The sequence below is a fragment of the Nelumbo nucifera genome, chromosome 7 (genome assembly GCF_055504915.1).
Source record: "Nelumbo nucifera cultivar China Antique chromosome 7, China Antique-T2T, whole genome shotgun sequence".
Classification (NCBI taxonomy): domain Eukaryota; kingdom Viridiplantae; phylum Streptophyta; class Magnoliopsida; order Proteales; family Nelumbonaceae; genus Nelumbo; species Nelumbo nucifera.
Genome location: NC_142655.1, coordinates 56,861,399 through 56,883,058, shown reverse-complemented (window position 1 = coordinate 56,883,058; position 21,660 = coordinate 56,861,399). Strand labels below are relative to the sequence as shown.

Sequence of the window (21,660 nt, the reverse complement as noted above, 5' to 3'; positions counted from 1 at the left end):
TCTCTATTTTTTTTTCATTACCTGTTTTGTTTGTTTTTGGGGCAGATTACATGGTATTAGAGCACCTTTGGTCGGCCTGGGTTACTATTAGTGCCTTTCAGTCCCTTTGCTACATGAGAACGTCTGCATCTGTTGAAGAATCAAAGGAAGGCAGGAAAGGAGTGATCATTTTTCAGTATAGGAGGCAATCATGCCTCCAGTTGGTGAAGATTGTGTGGTTTTGGTGAGCTGCTAGAATCCTCCTTTGGATAACTCAGAGGAAAAACAGGCTGTAACAGGTTGGTTGAATGATTTTTCCTTTGGATTGTGGTGATTTGGTAGATCATTACAGTAGGGCGATGTATTATTTACATGCTTAGATATTCAGTTGGTAGATTAAGTGAATCGAAATTGGTAGAAGTTGGTTTTTTATTTACTTCTGGCTGTTGAAAGTGTTTCCCAGTAGTTAGTGCCTTGTCGGATCTTGACTGTGTGGTGTTAGTAAGAGTTGATTGGTAGTTTTGTTCTTGGGCTGCAACTGGAGAGAAATCAGCCTTATGGTGTCATCAAATAATGAAAGTTTAAGTCTGCTGTGGTGGTACACCAGACAATATGACAGTTCAAATGACTTCTGTCAAGCTGCGCTTAATTATGTATCAGTTGAAGTGTTTCTTATTGTCAAAGGTTAATTGAAATATATTAAAGAAGACAAGTCAAAAGTGGAGCTGATGGGTAGAATAACTGGGTGCAAAATAATGCACTAATTATGATATGGATTTGGAACAGTTATGAGAATCACATTAGTAACAAGGATAATATTAACTAATATCAGGATTGCTTCACTCTTCAACAAGGTGACAAGAGTGTAGAAGAGTATTATGCAACTTTGAGGAATTTGAAGGTACAACGGGAACAGAGAGAACATCTATATGTGACTAGATTTTGTCTGGGCTGAGAGTTGAATTTGAACCAGTAAGTGCTCAGATTGAGTATAATGACATCCCACCCCTCTTAGAAGTTTTCTTCTGCATTAGAAAGAGCTTCAATCCTCAGAATGAGAACACTTTCATGTCAGAGGTATATGTGGTTATGAGAGGAGTTGGACATGGAGTCAGAGGTGGTCATGGTGGTGGTAGAGGAGGTAAAGGTGGTAGTGGATGCGGAGCAGTGCATTAGTGTAGTCACTGGACATGAAGAGAATATGGTGAATTTCTACTATGGTTTGCATGGCCCCCCATCAGAATTGTTTAATATTTTTTCTCGTTCTATGCTAAGATTCAGTACCAATTTGGTGTTTCTATTCAAATGTTTCATTCTAATAATTCAATGGAGAATTCTCAAGGACCCTTCAGTCTTTTTTGGATCTCATGGAACTATCCACCAGTCTTCTTGTTTGCACACACCCTAACAAAACAGTGTAACTAGAAGAACAAACACTAGATACAACTCAAGCTCTCCTAATTCAGATGTTTGTCCCAAAGGTTTATTGGAGTGGTTTTGTACTTACGTCTTGCTTTCTTCTAAATCATATACCTTTGTTTGTTTTTAATGGTGAGTCCCTTTTCTCCTTCATTTTTCTCTCTTTACCTCCCTTTTCTTCTTCACTGTCGTATTTTTTATTTTGTTTTGTTCTCAAACTTGGTCCCAGGTCGGATAAGCTTAAATCTCGTTCTCTTAAAAGTGTGTTTCTGGCTCGAACCCATAAAGGTTATAGATGTTATAATCCTTCCCTTCGTTGGTCTTTTGTCCTTGGTGTTTCTTTTTTGAGAGTGTACTGTTTTTCTCTACAGTAGAGTTTCCTTCATCTCCTCCTCTCCCCTGCCTCTTCCTCCTACTATAGAGGATTCTTGCCAATTGCTAACCCACCAGCTCCCACTGTTGAGGCTATTATGTGAGCACCTGTTCACAGAGGGTACACTAAAGGACTACAAGGGATTTTTTCTCCAACTCCGACTTTTTTCAAGCCATAATCATTTTTGTTGCCAACAGATCTGCCCATTGCACTTTGGAAGGGCAAGTGTGCTTGTACCAATCATCCTATTCACCGTTATGTGTCATTTGCTTATTTGTCTCCTTCCTACAACCAGTTTGTGTCTTTTCTTCTATATCTGTTCCCCATTCTTTTCAGGAAGCCCTTGCCTCACCTGAATGGAAGAAGGTGATAGATGAAGAGTTTCATGCTTTTGAATTTAACCATACATGGAAGCTCACCTCCTTGCCTATCAACAAATTGGCAATAGGGTGCAAATGGGTTTATACAGCTAAGCCAATGTTTTAAAAGCGCAAGGCGCAAAAAAGGCGCAGGGGTCAAATTGCACCTGAGGCACAAGGTGCAAGGCGCAAGGCGAGGCATGCAGCTTTTTGAAGCAAGGCACAAAAATACAAAAAGAATGCTAAAAATTCAAAAAATGCCAGAAAATTCAAAAAAAAAGCCAAAAATATTAAAAAATATTAAACATAATATTAATAAAAAATATAAACTTAAATTTTAAAATAAATGTTTTAAAAAACCCATTATCTAAAATTACAATACATAAACATAAGATGTACAGCATATTCAAATGAGAATTTAAAAATAAAATCAAACATATAAAACATTTTCAAGCATGTAAAACCTCTAATCTCTTTTTTCACTCAATTGCATTACTTCGAGTAGCTAATGTAATGTAAAACATATTACATTCCTGATTCTACAAGCCATCTTTGTGCCACGCCCCTCGAGGCTAGCCCAAACAAGTCCACGTCAGGTCTTAAATTCTTAGTTTTCACACAAAAAATAATGATTTTATAGTTTTAATTGCTTTTTAAGAAGACATTTTATTAGGATGAATGAATGAGCAACAGTACCAAATTGGGGGTTCTCGTTTGGGCTTGCCCCCAGCCCAGCCGCTACATTCAAAAAAAAAGCAAAAAAGCATCAATTTTCAAAAGGCGCACGCCTAGTCCTAGGACCTAGGCGAGGTGCACACCCTGAAATGCGCCTCCCCTGTGCACCTAAGCATGCCTTTTAAATCACTGAACTAAGCATTGCCCTAGTAGTAGTTTTGATCGATAGTAAGCACGATTGGTAGAAAACAGGTACACTCAAATGCATGAGGTTGACTATACTGAGACCTCCCCAGTTGCCAAAATGGGTATTCTATGGGTAATTGGAGGTTAATTTGGAGCAACCTCCTAGGTATGTTGCCCAGGGGACGTAGCGAAGGTGGTGTGTGGGTTAAAGAAAGCAATTCATGGTTTGAAACGGTCACCATGTGCTTGGCTTAGGGGATTTAGTACTGAATTAGTAGTGTGATTTACATTGGGTGCAGTGTTCATTTAGAGAAAACATGGTTACTAGGGGCTAAGCCAGTTGAAAACCCCTATTAACCCAAACAACAGAGATCATTGATAGTGAGGGGAAGCTATTGGAAGATCCATGAAGGTACAAGAGGTTGGTGGTAAAACTTATCTTACTGTCACCAGACTAGACATTTCATTTAGTTTAGGGGTACTCTGATAATCAAGTTGCAATTCACATCTTGTCCAACCTGGTATTTCATGGAAGAACCAAGCATATAGAAGTGGACTGCCATTCTGTCAGAGAAAAGGTCACTAACAGAGAATTGATTACCCTGTATGTGAGGTCAGAAGATCAGTTGGCTGCCCTCTTTACATTTGTAGCAAGCTGAAGGGGAGTGTTAGAAATTATCTAGTTTCTTAATTGTATTAGGTTGCAGGGTATAAGAGTCTTTTTACCTTTTTTATTTCACTTTTATTTATTACTTAAGTAGGGGTACTTCAGACTTTGTAATAAAAGAGGGGTGGCAGTTAGAGGCTTAGAACTAGTTAGTTTTCTCTTCCTCTCTGCCACAGCCCCATTTTCTTCCATCTTCTCCTCTTCTCTTCTAATCTCATCCCAAATCAGTTCTGCATTTTTTATTTTATTTGTCCTTACTCCTTACCTATATCCTCTGTTTTTGGGCAGACCACATAATGGAATGGTAAAAGAGATCCACGTAGCTGATACCATATAATTAGGACAAGGCTCAGATGATGATAGTGATTTGGGGAAGGCTTGGGAATGCTCTTAAGGTTCATGGATCATCCCTTGGGAAATTTTGGAGCTTATATATGCAGCCTTTACCAATAGAGAAACTATCAACCATAGGTTAGCTTTCACATAGGTTTAAGCTAGTTCTAGGGTTGTAGGAATGGCCCTAAATTAGGAAAAGTAGCTTTCACATGGGTTTCTTTTTCTCATGATGGATGTTTGATTCAGGACTAGTACAGAAGGTGAGGAGGAAAGGGCATACGTTGGGCTGACTGTTTACTTTGGAGTTCAAGAAACCACAGGCTTTACAAATTTCTTTGTGTTTACTTTCTACTACTATTTCTGAATTTGTTTGTAGAAATAATGTGTGGTGACAAAAGCCTTTGGAGGGGCTTGGTGAAAAAAGCCTTGCTTAGAGTTACCTTTGACCACTATCTTATTATGTTAGGCTAGGAACCCTTGGTGACAAAAGCCTTGCTTAGAATTTCCAAGCTCTTGTTCCTAAAATGATTGATGCTAAACACCCTAAAGATTTCAAGCCCATTATTTTGGTGACAAGTATTTATAAAATCTTGACAAAGATGTCTTTGAGAATTAAAGTGGTTCTCCTGTCTCTTATTAGTCATGCTCAAGGAGACTTTGTACAAGGAAGGCGAACAGCCGATCAGATTCTAATAACCAATGCGTGTGAAGGAATGAGGAGATTTGTTGCTTGTAAGTTGGATTGGAGTTTCCTTTTAGAGGTACTTAGGAGTTGGGATTGGGGAAAGATGGTGTAATAGGGTTTTTGGCAGCCTCAATTCAATTCATTACTCTGTGTTAGTTAATGGAGTGGTGACGGGTTTGTTTTTTTTCAGCCTACAAGGATTTAAGACAAGGTGATCCTCTCTCCCGTTGCCTTCATACACTGGTGACAGATGTGCTTAATAGATTAATCTCAAAAGCAGACAAGGAGATAACAAGTGATTGGAATTAAAAAAAAAAATGGAAAAGACAAAAAATACCCCCTGCAGCTACATACTAGCAGAATTACAACATTACAACAGACTACAAAAAACAAAGCCATCAATAACATGTCCAATTATGGAGCAAGATACAATTACAACTACAATGATTTCTGCTCCCTGATTTTTAGATAAGTTGCTAAATGGTTCTAAATGATTATCATGCTTCGTAAGTAAAGCAAAACCAAATCATTAATACAGTTCAAGAACCATGCACCTAGTAAATAGAAAACATAGAACACAAATACATAAAGTAACAACTTACAACTAAAGTACTCCTAAATCACAATCAATTATTAGCTCTTTATATTTTCAAAACACTTATTTAATTATTTACTTGAGAGTCCCGGATGAGTCCATGCAAATAAACATTAGAAAAGGGAACAGTCCCTGTGAACTCGATCCCCATCATTATCATCCGTGCCACCCAAAAGAATAAAATGTCATGCCTGTCCAAATAATAGAACATGTTAAAGACAACTTTACATAAAATAAAATTGAACTATGAAAGGGAGGCATCAAAGCATTATTCAACCAAATAATTAGACAAATAATTTCCCCATGCCATTATGCAATTGACTAGCTGGAAAAAATAAAAATCAACACCAATAAAATCATATCCATTATAAAGAAAATAAACTTGACATGCTGCTAGGGAATTGAGATAAGTTTTGGGTCCTATTGATAAGATAAAGGTTGTTACAATAGAGTTTGGGATGGTTTGTGATTAGTTTAAGATGGAGCTTTGATTTAATTTGGTCTCTAAGTCTCTCAGTCTATAAATTGTGTGATGTATTTATTAGATTTAGCAATACAATACTTCCCATCCTCTGAAATCAAACATGGTATCGGAGCATAAGGTAGATCAGGCCTAGAAGTCGTTCAGCTAGCTCCTACTCTTCCAGCGGGAGGCCAGCACCTTTGCCACCCAATAGGTCCACTCTTTATTTTGTCTCACTTCCTTCAGGTTTACTTCATAGTTTTATTTTCTTGTGTCTAATGATAGAGGTACTTCTCCTCTGTTTTCTCTATCCAATTCAATCATTCTATCGTATACCACCACCCACTAATATTCACTTTGATGTGCCTGTGTCCAAAAGGACCTATTCTGCTCATATGTGAAAATATCATGGTCATTTACTTGGTACTGCATAAAAATTCCTCACCTTTATCATTCTCCAACATCTATAACAGGTTGGTCTGTCTTTTTCCTATCACCATTAAAGGTCTTACTGAACAGTTCCATTGCCAGAAAAACACACCTTCATCACATCTGTTAATTTTTCATTCCAGATTTTTTGAATTTCCCATCACTACCAACGAACCTGGAGTTAGCAGACCAAGCCAATATCCATTACAGTTGGGTTTCCTCAATTTGCAGCTTGTCCCGACTATCTATGAAGATGGTCATTCATACTATTGAAAACATGAACCGAACCATCTATCATCATTAACAGAGTTATCTGTAATAGTGTGTGCTTGTCAGTCTCTCACTTCCGCTGCTGTCGGATCGCCAACTTATCTTGGATTTGAGTATAATGTTTTGTTTTTGCCTTTTTGGACCAGAATGTGCTTCATCATTTAATTGATTTCTAATATTTGGTGCAGCTCTAAAGCCTTATGCTCTATTTTCATTTGCTTGTGTATGCATCAAGTCATCGTATGCATTCCATTATTAAACAGGAAAGTGAGGTGTAATGATCAAGTTCCAAACGCTGGCATTTCTCGTCTTCATGGATGCTACTGGTGACTCGAAAGCCTTCTCAAAGGTTGTTTCATTCATCCAAATCATCCAGAGTGGTGAACATGTTTTCAATATATTGGTTTCAAAGTTTTTCATGGTTGAGATGTCCCAGCACTGGTTGATCCATATTTTGTGCTGATTATTGGAGGTTGTACACTGTCACTATGAATGGCGTTATGTTTATGAGCTCTATGATATCAAATCTGGATGGGCCCTGCTGTCACTACAAGTGTTTTTGAAGAAATGATTAACCCAGTTGGACCAATTCAGACTAGTCAATCTGGTTCACACCAGTCAAATGTGTTCAGACACAATTTTTGATAGCCCTGCTGCTCTTCTTCAATCTGGCCCATAGAGACCCATTTCAGGAACAAAAACAAAGAAAAAGGAAGAAGTTCATTGAGGCATTTTCGTCTTTGTTGACCCACTATGGGCCTGACGTGGGACATTATTGGATCAACTCCTAAAGCCAGTCCATAATGGCAGTTTTCGTTGACTCAATGCGGTCTATTGTTGGCTTATTTTGGCTCATTTCTGTCTAGCCCATGTTGGCCACTAACTATCTTCATAACCAGCCCATAGTGGCTCTCTCTCTCTCTAGAAGCAGCAAGACACTATCACAGTCACCATGATCATCAGTCTTCCCAGCAGGCTTAGAGTTCAGAAACATCATCACATTGGTCTGAGTCTCAGTCCAAAAATTGTGGTATACTTCTCAGATTTATCAACGCAATTCATTCTAGCCTTACCTGAAATAACACATGCCGTTACCATCAGTAAGAAATCCCACTTCGCCTGTCCCTCTTGAATCCACTAAATACAATCAGAAAGTATGCTTTAACTTAGTGTTGAATCCACTAAATACAACCAGACCTGATTACATGCAGAACCATTTCTAAACCAGACACTATAGGGTCTGTAATTGGGACTATCAGGTCGGACCCAATAAAACCTGATCATAATTGACGGCTATACTTCTAACCAGTAATTTGATAACATAGCTACTTGTCAAATTGACACATTTAGATATCATAATATGATAATATAACACAAATATCATCTGGCTGAAGCCTTTCAAAATTGAAAACATGCGGCTGAAGCATCCACATTTTTTGGATTTTGTTGAAGAAAGATGGAGAAGTTATTACTTTGAAGGAAGGGCAGGTTTTATTCTAACGAAGCAGCTAATGGCCTTAAGGGAGGATTTAAAGTGTTGAATAAGGAGGTGTTCGGGCACATTTCAAATAAAAAAGCAGAAAATCTCAATAAAATGGCAGAGTTGGAGAGGATGGAAGAAAGGGACATCCTATCAAGGGAAGCAAAGAGGGAAAAGATGCTCTTAAGGGGGGAACTAAAGGAGGTAATTCATAGGGAGGAAGTAATGCAGAGGCAGAAATCATGAGCTTTATGGCTAAAGGAGGGAGATAAGGAATACACCTTTCTTTCATGTGTTGAGGTTGGACGAAGAAGATAGAGTTATCAAGGATCCAAAAGGAGTTGTGGAAGCAATTATAAATTTCTACATTAACCATTATAAAGAATTTCTGTTTATTATTTTTGGGAAGAATGGAGTTTGGAAGAATTGGGGAGGGTTTTAAACAGTGACTGGAGAGAGAGTTTGATGCAGTGGAAGTGTGGGAAGCAGTGAACAAAATGAAGGGTGACAAGGCTTCAGGTCCAAATGTTTTTAATCTCTTGTTTTATGAAAGCTGTTGGCATATCCTAGAAGGGGATGTAATGGCGATGATGAATGATTTCTAGAAGGAAAAGTTGATTGAGAAGAGTGCAAATGCTACATTCATTTTCCTCGTTCCCAAAGTGGAGGGAGCTTGTAAAGTGAAAGACTTCAGACCAATCAGTTAGATTTCAAGCCCTTACAAGATTGTGGCAAAGGTTTTAACTAGAAGGTTAAGAGCAATACTGCATGAGATAGTAGGTCCAACCCAAATGGCTTTTGTACAAGGTAGACAAGTTCTTAATGGAGTGATGATTGCATGTGAATGTGTGGACACAAGATTAAAAACTGGCAAGAAGGGATTGATCTACAAACTTGATATTGAAAAGGCTTAAGATCATGTTGAGTGGGGCTTCATGTCTAGAACGGGTGTTGGGAAAAGGTGGGGAAGTTGGATGTTTTATGTGTCTCTTCAATGTCTTTCACAGTGCTTGTTAATGAAATATCTACACCTCTTCTTTCAAGTTTCAAGGGGTAAAAGACAAGGAAATCCTTTCTCTCTCCTACTGTTTGTATTGGTGGAAAAAGTTTTAAAACATTTATTGCTTAAAGGAGCAGAGGTAGGATATTTGAGGGTTTTAAAATAGGTATAAATGGAGTTCCCATTACTCACCCCCAATTTGCAGATGACAATTTGAGGGGCTAGAAGGGCAAAAGATCAACCTAATGAAAAGTGTGATGATTGGAGTATGAAACATTTCATAGAATCTCCTAGAAGATTGTTTGCAATCTTTGAGTTGTTTGGTGGTGTCACCAACTCAGCAACCAATTATTGATAGAATAGGTCAAAGACTGGCAGGATGGAAGGGGAGATACTTGTCACTTGGAGGGAGGATAACTCCTATAATAAGTGTGCTTTCCAATCTTCCAGTGTTCTACATCTCATTTTTGAGAAAAGATAAAGTATTATTTACAGTAATAAAAGGTCCTGTGTACAATGAGTAGCAGTACAAAAGAGGACCTCAAAAAAGGGGCACCCTCAAAAAACAATATATAATCAGAAGTTTTATCTTTGAATTCAGAATGTATAGACATCCAGCTCCTAATAGCCTCTACAGCCGAATTAATGACCCTCGGCTTCAGTACATCTCATTATTAAAAGTACCTTCCTCTATGGTAAATTCGATAGAAAAAATGCAAAGAATTTTAATGGAGAGTCGAAGGGTTTGAAAAGAAATTTCATTTAGTAAAGAGGGATAGGGTCTGTAGGGAGAAGAATGATGGGGGTTTCGGAATTAGAAAGTCGAAACCTTTTAATAAGGCGCTCTTGGGGAAACTCTTGTGGGAATTTGGGAGGGAAGCTTTATTGAGAGGGGTTGTGGCATCCAAATATGGGGTGATTGGGTTCGGGTGGGATTTCAAAGAAGTAAGGTCCTCTTATGTAGTGAGTGTTTGGAATGGCATTATGTGGTTTTCAATCAGCTTTCCTTAATCTTCTTTCCTTTAGAGTTGGAGATGGCTCAACAATTAAATTTTGGGAAGATTATTAGCTAGGATTTGGAAAGTTATGTATAAAGAGACTGGGCCGAATGGGCCCTAGTATATTCTCTTGTAATATCATTTCTTTTATTGTTGGCTAATGGGCCTCTGTTAATGGGCCTGTTATTTCTTTTTGTTTAATCTCTTTATGTTACTGCCTACCTGGCCGCCCACTTAAGAGCATACTTGTCATTACTTTAACTTTAATTCTTAATAAAAAAAGGGTTAGAGGAGAAAGGAGAGATGATTCGATTTCTTCTTCTTCTTCCATCTTTTCGCCATCTTCTTCTCTTGCATTGCTGCTCTTACTCCTCTTCTTCCTTTCCTTCTAATCTTCAAATTTACACCTAATATTGAGGACTGATTTGCATCTTGGTATCAGAGCAGGTCTATTTCTTCCTTTTCCTTTTCTTCTTTTCCCATACACCCTTGGTTAAGAGAGTGTATGGAGAGATAGGTTCTCTATAGTACAGAGGATCTCTGGCCTAGTTGGTAGAGGGTTTGGAGAGTTTAAATCTGGCTAGATATTGCCAAGAAGTGGTGATGTTCTGTTGCTGCCCGAAACCCTAGCCGATTAGAGATTTTTGAAGGTACAGGTAAAGGTGAAGCTTGGGTGTGGCGCTCTGTGCTTGGGAGGTGTCTTGTGACTCCTAAAGGAGGGCAGTTCAAGTTTGGAAGAGATTGGGAAGGTCTGGTAGGAGCGGCTGCATCTTCTCTTTCTCCCTAATAGCTGAACGGAGTAAAACCATAGTTTTCAAGCATCTGGGTATTGGTTTGACTTCAAGTAAGTTTATACAGACAAAATTTCTGGTTCTTTGATTTTCGTTTGATTAATGGAGCCATACGGAAGTGAGTTCAAGCAAGTGCCGGTTTCAGGCCTTGGCTCGGTAGATTCCGTTTTGACTGGTGTAACCACAATCAAGCTAGATGGGACAAATTATCTTGCTTGGGCACAGTCTATAAGAATTTATGTCTGTAGTAAAGGAAAACTCGGGTATCTCACAAGTAGTAAAGTGAAACCCGAAGAGACAAACCCTGAATTTGAAAAAATGGATGCAAGAGAACTATACTGTCATAGGATGGTTGGTCAATTCTATGCAACCTCATATAAGTCAACACTATCTCTGGATGTCTTCGGCTAAGGAGATATGGGACAATGTTACTGAAACCTATTCACGGAAATTGAATGTAGCCAGAGTATATAAGTTGAAAACTGATGTGAAGAACCTAAGACAGGGGGAGAAGATTGTAGCAATCTACTACTCTATACTGAAATCCCTATGGCAAGAAATTGATGTTATGGAAACAGTTGTATGGGAGAGTAAGAATGATGTTGAAATGTATAGGAAGTTGGTGGAGAGAAATAGGGTGTTTGAATTTCTCACTAGACTCAACCCTGAGTTTGACATCATTAGGCAAAATATCCTGGCCAGAGATGAGGTTACTCTTTCACAGGCATATGCTATGATAAGTAGTGATGAGAGTAGGCGGCAAGTTCAGTTGCAGGGTTCGCCTACAGAACACTTTGCACATGCTGGAATAAAGCCAAAGGGTCCTACTGAGAAAAAGGAGAAGATATGTGAATATTGCAAGAAACCGAGGCATACAAAGGACACTTGTTGAAAGCTTCATCCTGAGCATCTCCCTGATAGGTTTAAGAATAACAACAGCTCTAAGAAGGGCAGTCAGGTAGGAAAGCCTAAGACAGCTAATGTTGCTACAGTACCTGAAGGAGGAAATAAGGAGAGTGAAGAGAAATAATCAACCATTGAGCAGTTGGCAGCAATGAAGGCGGATTTTGAAAAGTATGGGAGGCTCCTAAATCACTTGGAAGCTACAGTTTCTTCATCTCACCCTTCCAACAACACATCATCTTCATCATCATTTGCTCACTCAGGTATTCGTGCTTCTGCAAATCATGCTTCAGTTTCAGGTAATCATAAAATCCCTTGGATTATTAATTCCAGTGCATCAGACCATATGACCAGCCTGTCTAATCTCTTCTGCTCATACCACCTTCTCTCTGGCAAAGAGAAAATATCCCTTGCTGATGGGTCTCTTGCTCCCGTCTCTGGTAAAGGAGATATAAAGACCTCTGACACCCTTTATTTATCCTCTGTCCTTCATGTCCCTAAACTTAACACAAACCTTTTATCTGTTAGCAGCTTAACTAAATCCATGAATTGCAGCATAACCTTTTTTCCCACCTATTGTGTTTTTCAGGACTTGCAAACTCAGAGGATGATTGGGAGTATCCATGAGGCGAACGGAATATACTTGTTGGACACACTGGATCGAGCTTTGGGACCACCTCATGGAGTTGTCTTAGAGTCAGTCTTGTCAGAGTCTGTTAACAAAATCTTGTTATGTCACTTTCGATTTGGTCATTTGTCATTTTCTGCTTTGAGTCATTTGTTTCCAGATATGTTTAAGGGAGTGTCTTTATCGAGTCTTCATTGTGAGTTGTGTGAACTGGCAAAGCATTGTAGACATTCCTATTCAGTAAGCAATAAAAGATCCCTTTCTCCTTTCCATATTGTTCACTCTGATGTGTGGGGGCCATATCATTTGCCAACTATGGGGGGTTACAGGTACTTTATCCTTTTTATTGATGACTATTCGCGTTACACTTGGATTTATCTCATGAAATCTAGGGATGAAGTACCAGCTATTGTGCAAAAAGTTCATGAACTCATCCTCACCCAGTTTAACACTCGTATCAAAATATTCCGTTCTGATAATGCAAAGGAGTATTTTGAGAGAACCGTCTCCACCTATCTTGAAACTTTTGGGGTTATTCATAAAAGTTCTTGTTCCTACACTCCACAACAAAACGGGGTGTCAAAAAGGAAGAACAGACATGTAGTTGAAGTTGCCAGATCACTCTTGTTTGCATCCCATGTTCCTATAAAATTTTGGGGAGATGTTGTTCTTACTACTACTTTTTTTATCAACTGTATGCCCTCCCGGGTCCTTGACTTTAAAACCCCCTTTAGCCTTCTCTTCCCGGATGCAGATATCTTTTCTCTTCCTCTCAGTGTTTTTGGGTGCACTTGCTATGTGTATATTCACAGTCATCACAAGCACAAGTTTGAACCTAAGGCTTATAGATGTGTTTTTCTGGGATATGCTTCCACACAAAAGGGATATTGCTGCTTTGATCTAGTTCGTGGCACCCGTTTTGCATCTCGGGATGTCACCTTTGCTGAGTTGACTCCTTTCTTTAGCATTCCTCCTGAGGGGGAGAAATCTGAAGAGCCCTTTGCTATGCCTCCAGTTGTTCCTCTTCCCATTCCTCGAGTCCTATCATGAGGTGTCCACCTCTACCACTGGACCTACCTCCGATATTCCTATTCCTCCTCCTCCTGTTCTCCAAAGGTGGTACCAAAGGCAGAGATTCAGACATGGGGAGGTTGTTTCCACTCCTTCAGAAGAGCCTCTTGCTCCTCCCATCATTCCCGAGGTAACAGGTCAACCTTCTTCTGACCCATCTACAACTTTCCCAGACCTTGACCTTCCTATTGCTCTCCGCAAGGGCAAGCGGAAGTATATAACCCATTTATCTCCAAACACCTGTTTTACAGCCTTCTCTCTCCTTCCTACTACTCTTTTCATGCATCTGTTTCTTCCCATGTGATACCCAAGTCCATACCGGAAGCCTTATCTCAACCTGAATGGAGGAATGCTATGATGGCTGAACTGGATGCTTTGCATAAGAACCATACCTGGGATATTGTTGACTTGCCTAAAGGGAAGGAACCAGTGTGTTGTAAATGGGTGTTTACCATTAAATGTCACTCTGATGGCTCTATTGAGAGGTTTAAGGCTAGGTTGGTTGCTAAGGGCTACACTCAAATGTATGGCATTGACTATCTTGAGACATTTGCTCCAGTCGCTAAGATGACCTCAGTCAGGATTTTGTTATCTCTCGCCGCTACTTTTGACTGAACCCTACACCAGTTTCATGTTAAAAATGCCTTCTTGAATGGCGACCTGCATGAAGAGGTCTATATGTCTTTGCCTCCAGGGGTGTATGGGAAGGAAATGCAAGGCAAGGTGTGTAAACTACAGAAATCTATTTATGGTCTCAAACAGCCTCCTCGGGCTTGGTTTGAGAGGTTTAGGGTTGCTCTTGTCTCCTTTGGCTACACATAAACTCAATCTGATCATACCCTGTTCTTGAAGAGAAATGGCTCTCTGGTTGATGATATTGTGGTCACGAGTAATGACACTCACGAGGTCAATAAACTAAAGAGGTTTCTCAACTCAGAATTTGAGATCAAGGATTTGGGAGATCTTCGATATTTTTTGGGCATTGAAGTTGCTAGATCTAAGGATGGTATCTTCATTTCTCAGCAAAAATATGTCCTTGACCTCCTTGCTAAGACTGGTAAACTTGGAGCTAAACCAATCTCCACTCCTATTGATCCTAATCATAAGCTTTCTACTACAGATGGTGAGCTTTTATCTGATAAGGGGGTGTTTCAGAGACTGCATGGGAAGTTGTTATATCTTTGCATGACTCGGCCAGATATTTCCTATGCAGTAAGTGTTATTAGTCAATTTATGCATTCTCCCAAAGATACTCATTTAGCTACTGCAGAAAGGGTGTGTTACTTGAAAGGTGCTCCAGAGAAGGTATTTTATTTGCTAAACATGGACACATGAAGCTGGAAGCTTTCACTGATGTTGATTGGGCAGGATGTATTGATGATAGGAGATCCACCTCAGGTAATTGTGCTCTGGTTGTTGAGAACATTGTGTCATGGAGGAGTAAGAAACAATTTATAATTGCTAGATCCTCAGTTGAAGCAGAATACAGGGCAATGGCACATGGTGTGTCAGAATTACTGTGGCTACGATCTCTTCTAGAAGAATTGGGGGTTGACTACAAGAAGCCAATGATGCTCTACTATGACAACCAAGCAGCTATCAGCATTGCACATAATCCTGTTCAACATGACAAAACTAAGCACATTGAGGTTGATAGACATTTTATAAGGGAAAGAGTTTCCTCAGGAGAAGTTTGTTTGCCATTCATCACATCAGACGAGCAATTGGCTGATATCTTGACCAAGGGAGTTCCAAGAGGGAAAATGACACACTATATAAGCAAGCTGGGCATGATTGACATCTATGCTCAGCTTGAGGGGGAGTGTAAAGAGACTGGGCCGAATGGGCCCTAGTATATTCTCTTGTAATATCATTTCTTTTATTGTTGGCTAATGGGCCTCTGTTAATGGGCCTGTTATTTCTTTTTGTTTAATCTCTTTATGTTACTGCCTAGCTGGCCGCCCACTTAAGGGCATACTTGTCATTACTTTAACTTTAATTCTTATAAAAAAAGGGTTAGAGGAGAAAGGAGAGATGATTCGATTTCTTCTTCTTCTTCCTTCTCTTTTCGCCATCTTCTCTTGCATTGCTGCTCTTACTTCTCTTCTTCCTTTCCTTCTAATCTTCAAATTTACACCTAATATTTGAGGACTGATTTGCATCTTTATGCAATCTCTGCCCATGTTTATACAATTTGGGTAAGAAGAATAGTTCGATTGCGGAGAAATTTTTATGTTAATCAAGGCAGAGAAACTTGGAGTCCAAAATTCAAAAGATCTCTTTGTGATTGGGAAATTTGGGAATGTGTGGAGTTACTCCCAAAACTACAATCAGCTGAATTGCAAGTAAAAAAGGAGAGACTCAAGATGGTGGAAAAAATCCAGGAATGGTTTGTTTTAAGTCAAATATTTATAGAAGGCCTTGCTAAGAAACAAAGGAGAAAGAACTGAATTAAAGGGGGGAAACCCTATTCTTCTAGGGGTGGAAACTTTTGCTTGGCTAGTGGCATATTCAGAGTAGAGCCTTTCGCTTGACCGGTAGGTGCTACTTATGTAAAAATGCAGGGAGAATGTTCTTCACTTGTTTATTGGATGCCCTACATTAGATTTGTTTGTCACTTTTCTTTGGTCTCTTTAAAGCTAGTTGGGTGGAACCTAGATCGCCAAAAAAATTTTTTGTTCAAAGGCAAAGTATGAGAGGAATTATCAAGGTAAAAATTAATTGTAGCTGAAATTTGAAAACAAGAGATCAAATCATTCTTATTTGTGGGAAAACAATTACTGACTGGGTTCTCATTCTTCCAGAGTTTGACAGGGTTTTAAAGGAAGATCTTGGTGTTAGTATCTGGATTCTTCTTGAGTTGAACTAGATCACCCTGTTTCTACTTTTTTTTCTTCTTGTACATCTTTTATGAGCTTTTTTTTTTTTTTTTGCTTGGTGATCTCTCATCACCGTTCAGTTTTACTTCCTTTTTTATTAGTAAATAACTTGAAAAAGAGATTAGACTGGGGGTATCTTGATCTGTTAATGTACATATGTTTGATTATATATAGTCGGTTTGGCTTTTAACTGTTTTGAAACAACCAAAACCAATCCGGACCCAATTACCACTGGATACATGATTCAGATCCAAGCCCTATATAATTGGGTCAGTTCTATCAGATCTGTTCAACCAGTTGACAACCTTACTTCCTTTTTGGATTATTGATAGACCTGCTTTAACTCTGACTTCCTATTAATATCTTGAAACCAACTTCATGTAAGGAGCAGAAACAGAGGCTACATTATTAACAGACAATATGTGCCAATGAAAGGTAGAAGTACAAAGGAACACAAAGGAGTACATTGTATTCTGACAAAGAAACTTAGAGCCCCTTTAAAGTTTCCAAGATTTCTACTAAAGCAGAAACGCGTAGAAATGCATGCAGATGCCAAGAGCTCAATAACTACAAGTAGCTAGATATCAGAAAACATGATGCTTGAATGTGCTCAACAAACTATTTCTTAAAATAGAGTAGCACTGTTACAAATTCTGCAAGAAATTGCAACTACAAATTTTATGTCATTTCTATTAATAACTGACAAAGGAGTTTCATAACCAAGGCTGACTAGGTACAGTCTCCTAATACACTCCAACAACAAAAAGAAAAACTCTAACCTGGGAGGCTGGCAAAATTTTGAAACTTGCAGAAATGGGGCCCTAGGTCTATTTAAAATGTAGTAGACTTAAAGGATGGAGGTAACAGAAATATGTTGTATCATGCAGCAAACCAATATTATCTCATCCTTCACCATGGTTTGAACAGAAAGGTCATGGTTGAAATGAAGGAAAAACTAGGGATGCAAGTACATACCCAGTTTCAAGGACCGTTGTTGGATAAAAGTTCCTAAAGTCATCCGCTGATGTATCTGGCCAACCAAGAGTGCTGAAGGGCCAAAGTGCACTGCAATATTGATAATATAAGAAAGATCTTAGTAAAGAACCATATAATTAAGAGGGGGGGTTACATCTAAAACAAATTTTAACAAGCATTCTAATTTTCCTTTTTATTAGATTAATAGCAGGAATTATATACAGGAAAAATGTTTAAGTGCTTCAAATCTAGAGAAAAGGACTTAAAATAACTACACCAATACCATCCAAAATAATAGGCACTACATCTTCCATAATACAAGTCTCCTCAACTTGTTCAGACTTCAACATTGAAACTTAGATAAATTAATAAAAAAGATATTGCAATCAGATATTACATTTTTTATTTTCAATAAAAACAGACAGACTAGCAATGTCATTTCAAACGAAGTGTTAGGCAACGACGAAATGTGTCCTGCAAGTGTAACAGAGATAAGGATATCAAGATGGCATAGCAGCAACACTATCAAGGATAGAATAAGAAATAAATACATCCAGAAAGACTAACCCCAAAAGAAGATAAAATGATGGAATGTTGATATAGTTGGTTAGACCTAATGAAAAAGGACCAATAAGAGAACCAGCAAGAAGTAAACAGTGAGAACAGAAGACCCTAATTGAAAATGGAGACAAGCATCGAGTTAGTAAGAAGTAGTCACAAGAATGTAAAATTTGACTAAGAACATGACCATTGATAAAATTTCAATGGTAGAACAGGATTTGTTAAACTGACACCAAATAATTGGAACCAAGGTTGAAAATATCAATACAGACTGATACACCAGATGGGGTGTACCGGCATATTGGACTTTGTCACAGCACGTTATATTTTTTTAGTTTTTTTTTTTTTTTTTGAAAACTATGCAGGGAAGTTTGTTTAAGGATTGTCTACCCCCTGAAACACTGACTTTCGTGAATCAGTGACCTATTGATACGATACGTATCTACTGATAAGCGCTGGTACATTGCAAAATCTTGATCTTTGATTGGAACAAGGTATTTGTTTGTAGTTGCGACCATAGCTGATTATATTATAGAACTAGTCAAAACTTTAAAGACAATTGTGCTCCCAACAACTACAGTTACAAAAAGAAGAAATCCTCTCTTCCATATTGAAAGCTGCCTTCCACTCATCTCTTGTCAAACACAAATTTAATGAAACCCACTCTATAAATCAATATTTGAAAAGATTTAAGCACCATGTAACATATCAGGCATGCCACTCCATCATGTCATGGTAGTGGGAACTAGTATAAATTCATTAATTGCTGCTCTACTATCCATTATGCCAAGATCCAATTTCCTTTGGAGACAACAAATCTGGAAAAACACATGGGATCATTGACAATAGAATAAAACCCCCTTCCATCAATTCTCAGAACTTGCCATTGCAACTCTTCATGTTTCTAATAATGTGGCAAATTTGGTTAATGAGCACCTACCACTAGATTAAATGGTGCTAGAAATTCTTCATAGAAGATAATCCATTGGGTACATCTTCAGGTGCTACATCATAAACTCTCCTAGTATGGTTCCATCTCTCATGGCACTACCTTCTCTTCTATGCTGCAAGATCAAATTTTGAATTTTCACTAGAATACATATTATAGTATTGTATGGATTGAAAAAAAGAGGTAGAAAGAATAGATAGAAGAAATAGAGAAGAAAAAATACAAAGATTGGAAGAGAATAAAATGGGCCTGACAGAACCCAATGTGTTATTATATTAGGGTGAATTAAAAAATGAAATGACAAAATTACCCCTGCACCACTTAACATATTAGAACATTCCCCCGCAAGTTGGGTCATAAATGCCAATCAATCCCAACTTGTTACACAATTCATTATGGCACAGGATGTTTACACCTTTTGTAAAAACATCAACCAGTTGCTCCTTGGAACTAACATATGGAGTACAAACTTCACCCTTTCAATTTTCTCCCTAATGAAATACTAATTAACTTCCATATGTTTAGTTCAATTTCAATCATGAAGAACAGGGTTGGCAGCTATGTTAATAGCAGCCTTATTATAACATTAAAGTCATCAGTAAAAATAAGTATAACAACCAACCTTGAGAACCAAGTATCAAGAACATCTGGATCCTGATAGATTTCTACACCTTCCCCATACTTTTGGCGAGCTTTTTCTAGAGCTTCTTCAGCATTCCGAGCAACAATATATTCTTCTTCAGAATCTTTACCTGTAACATACCAAACTGGTATACGGTGCCCCCACCATAGCTGTCTGCTTATACACCAATCTTTAATATTTGATAGCCAGTGGTTATATATCTAAAATCAACAGAAAAGATCAAAGTTTTAAGAAACCAAGTAAACAAAAAAAAAATGAAGAGTAATCTTGACTGCAAAAAAGCAACTGGCACAATATGACATTGAGTTTAACAAAAAATATGACATTTGGGTGCTAATAGGAATGAAATGAAGATAATTAAATGGCTAACAAGAAATATGACACTGAGGTTACAATGAGTAAGGTCAGCTAATGCACTTGCTGATATTCTAGCTAAGCAAGGGGTGAATAGGGATCAATTGTAATTTGCATCTTTTACATTTTATGACAGGAGAGATTGCAGCTCACACCTCTCTTAGGGACGCTTGTACTGTTTTCATTTCTTGTTTTATAAAATGAGTTTGTCTATCAAAAAAATGCAATTGGCACAATATACACATTGATAAGTGGAAGAAAGAAACCCCACTCAATTGAAAAGAAAGCTCAATAATCTAATATTATCATGATTTATCATCGATACCACATAAGTGAGTCGAGAATCTTTTTCTTTTTCATTTTATATGTTTGGAGGGAATGGGAATCAATAACAAACTCAGACAGGTAATTAGAGTAAAATAAAAATATAAAGTAGGCAAAGAATCATGGAGTGTAACAATTGAATAAATCATAAAGTATAAAGCTAATACTAGGGCTTTCTGTTTGGACTTGGTGGGAGGTAATACATTTGAAAATCAATATTTGTGAAAAACTTCAAAAGAGGAAATTTGCTTGTCTTTATCCCACCTATTTGTTTTCTTTGCATTGCAAGCAGGAAAGCTACCTATCATCTACTAATTTTTTGCTTATTTATCACTAACATTTCAGATTAGTTCTTCCATTTCTGGTTGCAAGTGGGCTTCCCTCTAAAAAGACGGGAAGTCTATTTAGCTCCTCTTTCTTCACTATGTCCACAAAGAGAGGTAGGATAGAATGGAGATGTACATGGTAAATGGTTCTATGGACAATATGATTAGAGAGGAATGCAAGAAGATTTCATGGGAAGGCATAGAGCAAGGAAGATATTTTGGAAAGCATGTAACTTCAAGTGGTGCACTAAGTTAAAATGCTGCATGAATTTGCCCCATTTTCTATAGATGGCACCTTAGGAGCTGGGAATATCTGGCATCATCGAGATTAATTTCCCTTTTTTCAAAATCATTTAAGGTTTCCATCCTTTCTGAGGAACGAGACTTATTTCTCTTCCACCCCCCCTCCCCATTGTTCTTCTTCTAGCTCTAGAATGTCTGTCAACAATATCCTGTCCAAGCCCTTGCTGCCACGTGGCCTCCAACCTGCCACATTAGCACCATCTTCAACCTCTTGACCTTCCCTTCACAATGACGCTTCATGCTCCGTCATGATCCAGACCCTCGCCCACACACCCTTCGAGAAAACCTCAACGGATCAAGTGACATCTTCCGGCTTCACTCCGACAATTTCCACCATCACACAGCTGAGATTCATCATGCTGCAAGAAATGAAGATTCCTCCCTATTGCCGCCACTATCTTTTCCAGAATTGTTTTACTTCCAGAGGTTGAAAGGAAATCCGAATAACCTAAATCATGCCCAACTCAGTTTTGAAGACTCCTTGATATTACAGGAGATTGTCCAGCCATGCACCAAAATCACGCCCAACTCAGTTTTGAAGCTGTCGAACTCAATTGTTCTTCTTCAACAACCAGTAATGCTTCTCTTTTTTCTAAAGGGAAGATTGTCACTCCTGCAACCACTTGAAGTTTCTTTTTCAGAACGTTCAAAATGGCCCCCCAGTCCGTAACAACCACTTAATTTTCTATCCCTTCTTTTCTCCTCCGATCAATTTATCAACTTTCATTAACAGAAAATATTGAAGTTTCTGAGCAAACAACCTCCAACCCTATCCCTGTTTTCCTTCTAGAAGACAGGCCAAATGTTTTCTATTATTGCCACAGACCTCAGTCACAGCCACAAACCAACCCTTCTGATTAGATGTTTAAACCACCTGATATTTTCTCCCTTGAAATTCCAGCGAACTCATCCAACCAGTTTTCTTTAATGAAAATAGTGCTCCATTGATGAACCCTTTCAGCCACTATGGAGCTTCTTCTATTAAGAAAATAGTTGCTCTTCCTTCTTCTCTTAGTTTCAAAACTGAAAGATTTCTGCT

The 21,660-nt window shown here is 38.4% G+C and overlaps 1 protein-coding gene across 7 annotated transcripts in view; it reads right to left on the bottom strand.

Moving 5' to 3' along the window:
* Positions 1 to 21,660, bottom strand: part of EMB2247 (protein EMBRYO DEFECTIVE 2247) — a 90,700-nt gene that overhangs the window by 28,948 nt on the left and 40,092 nt on the right. For all 7 annotated transcript variants that reach the window (XM_010262338.2, XM_010262339.2, XM_010262340.2 and 4 more), the window contains 3 exons: positions 19,294 to 19,514; positions 17,162 to 17,251; positions 5,354 to 5,465 (listed from right to left, as the gene is read on the bottom strand). In XM_010262338.2, the coding sequence (XP_010260640.1) occupies positions 5,354 to 5,465; positions 17,162 to 17,251; positions 19,294 to 19,514 (423 nt within the window). The remainder of the gene's footprint in view (positions 1 to 5,353; positions 5,466 to 17,161; positions 17,252 to 19,293; positions 19,515 to 21,660) is intronic.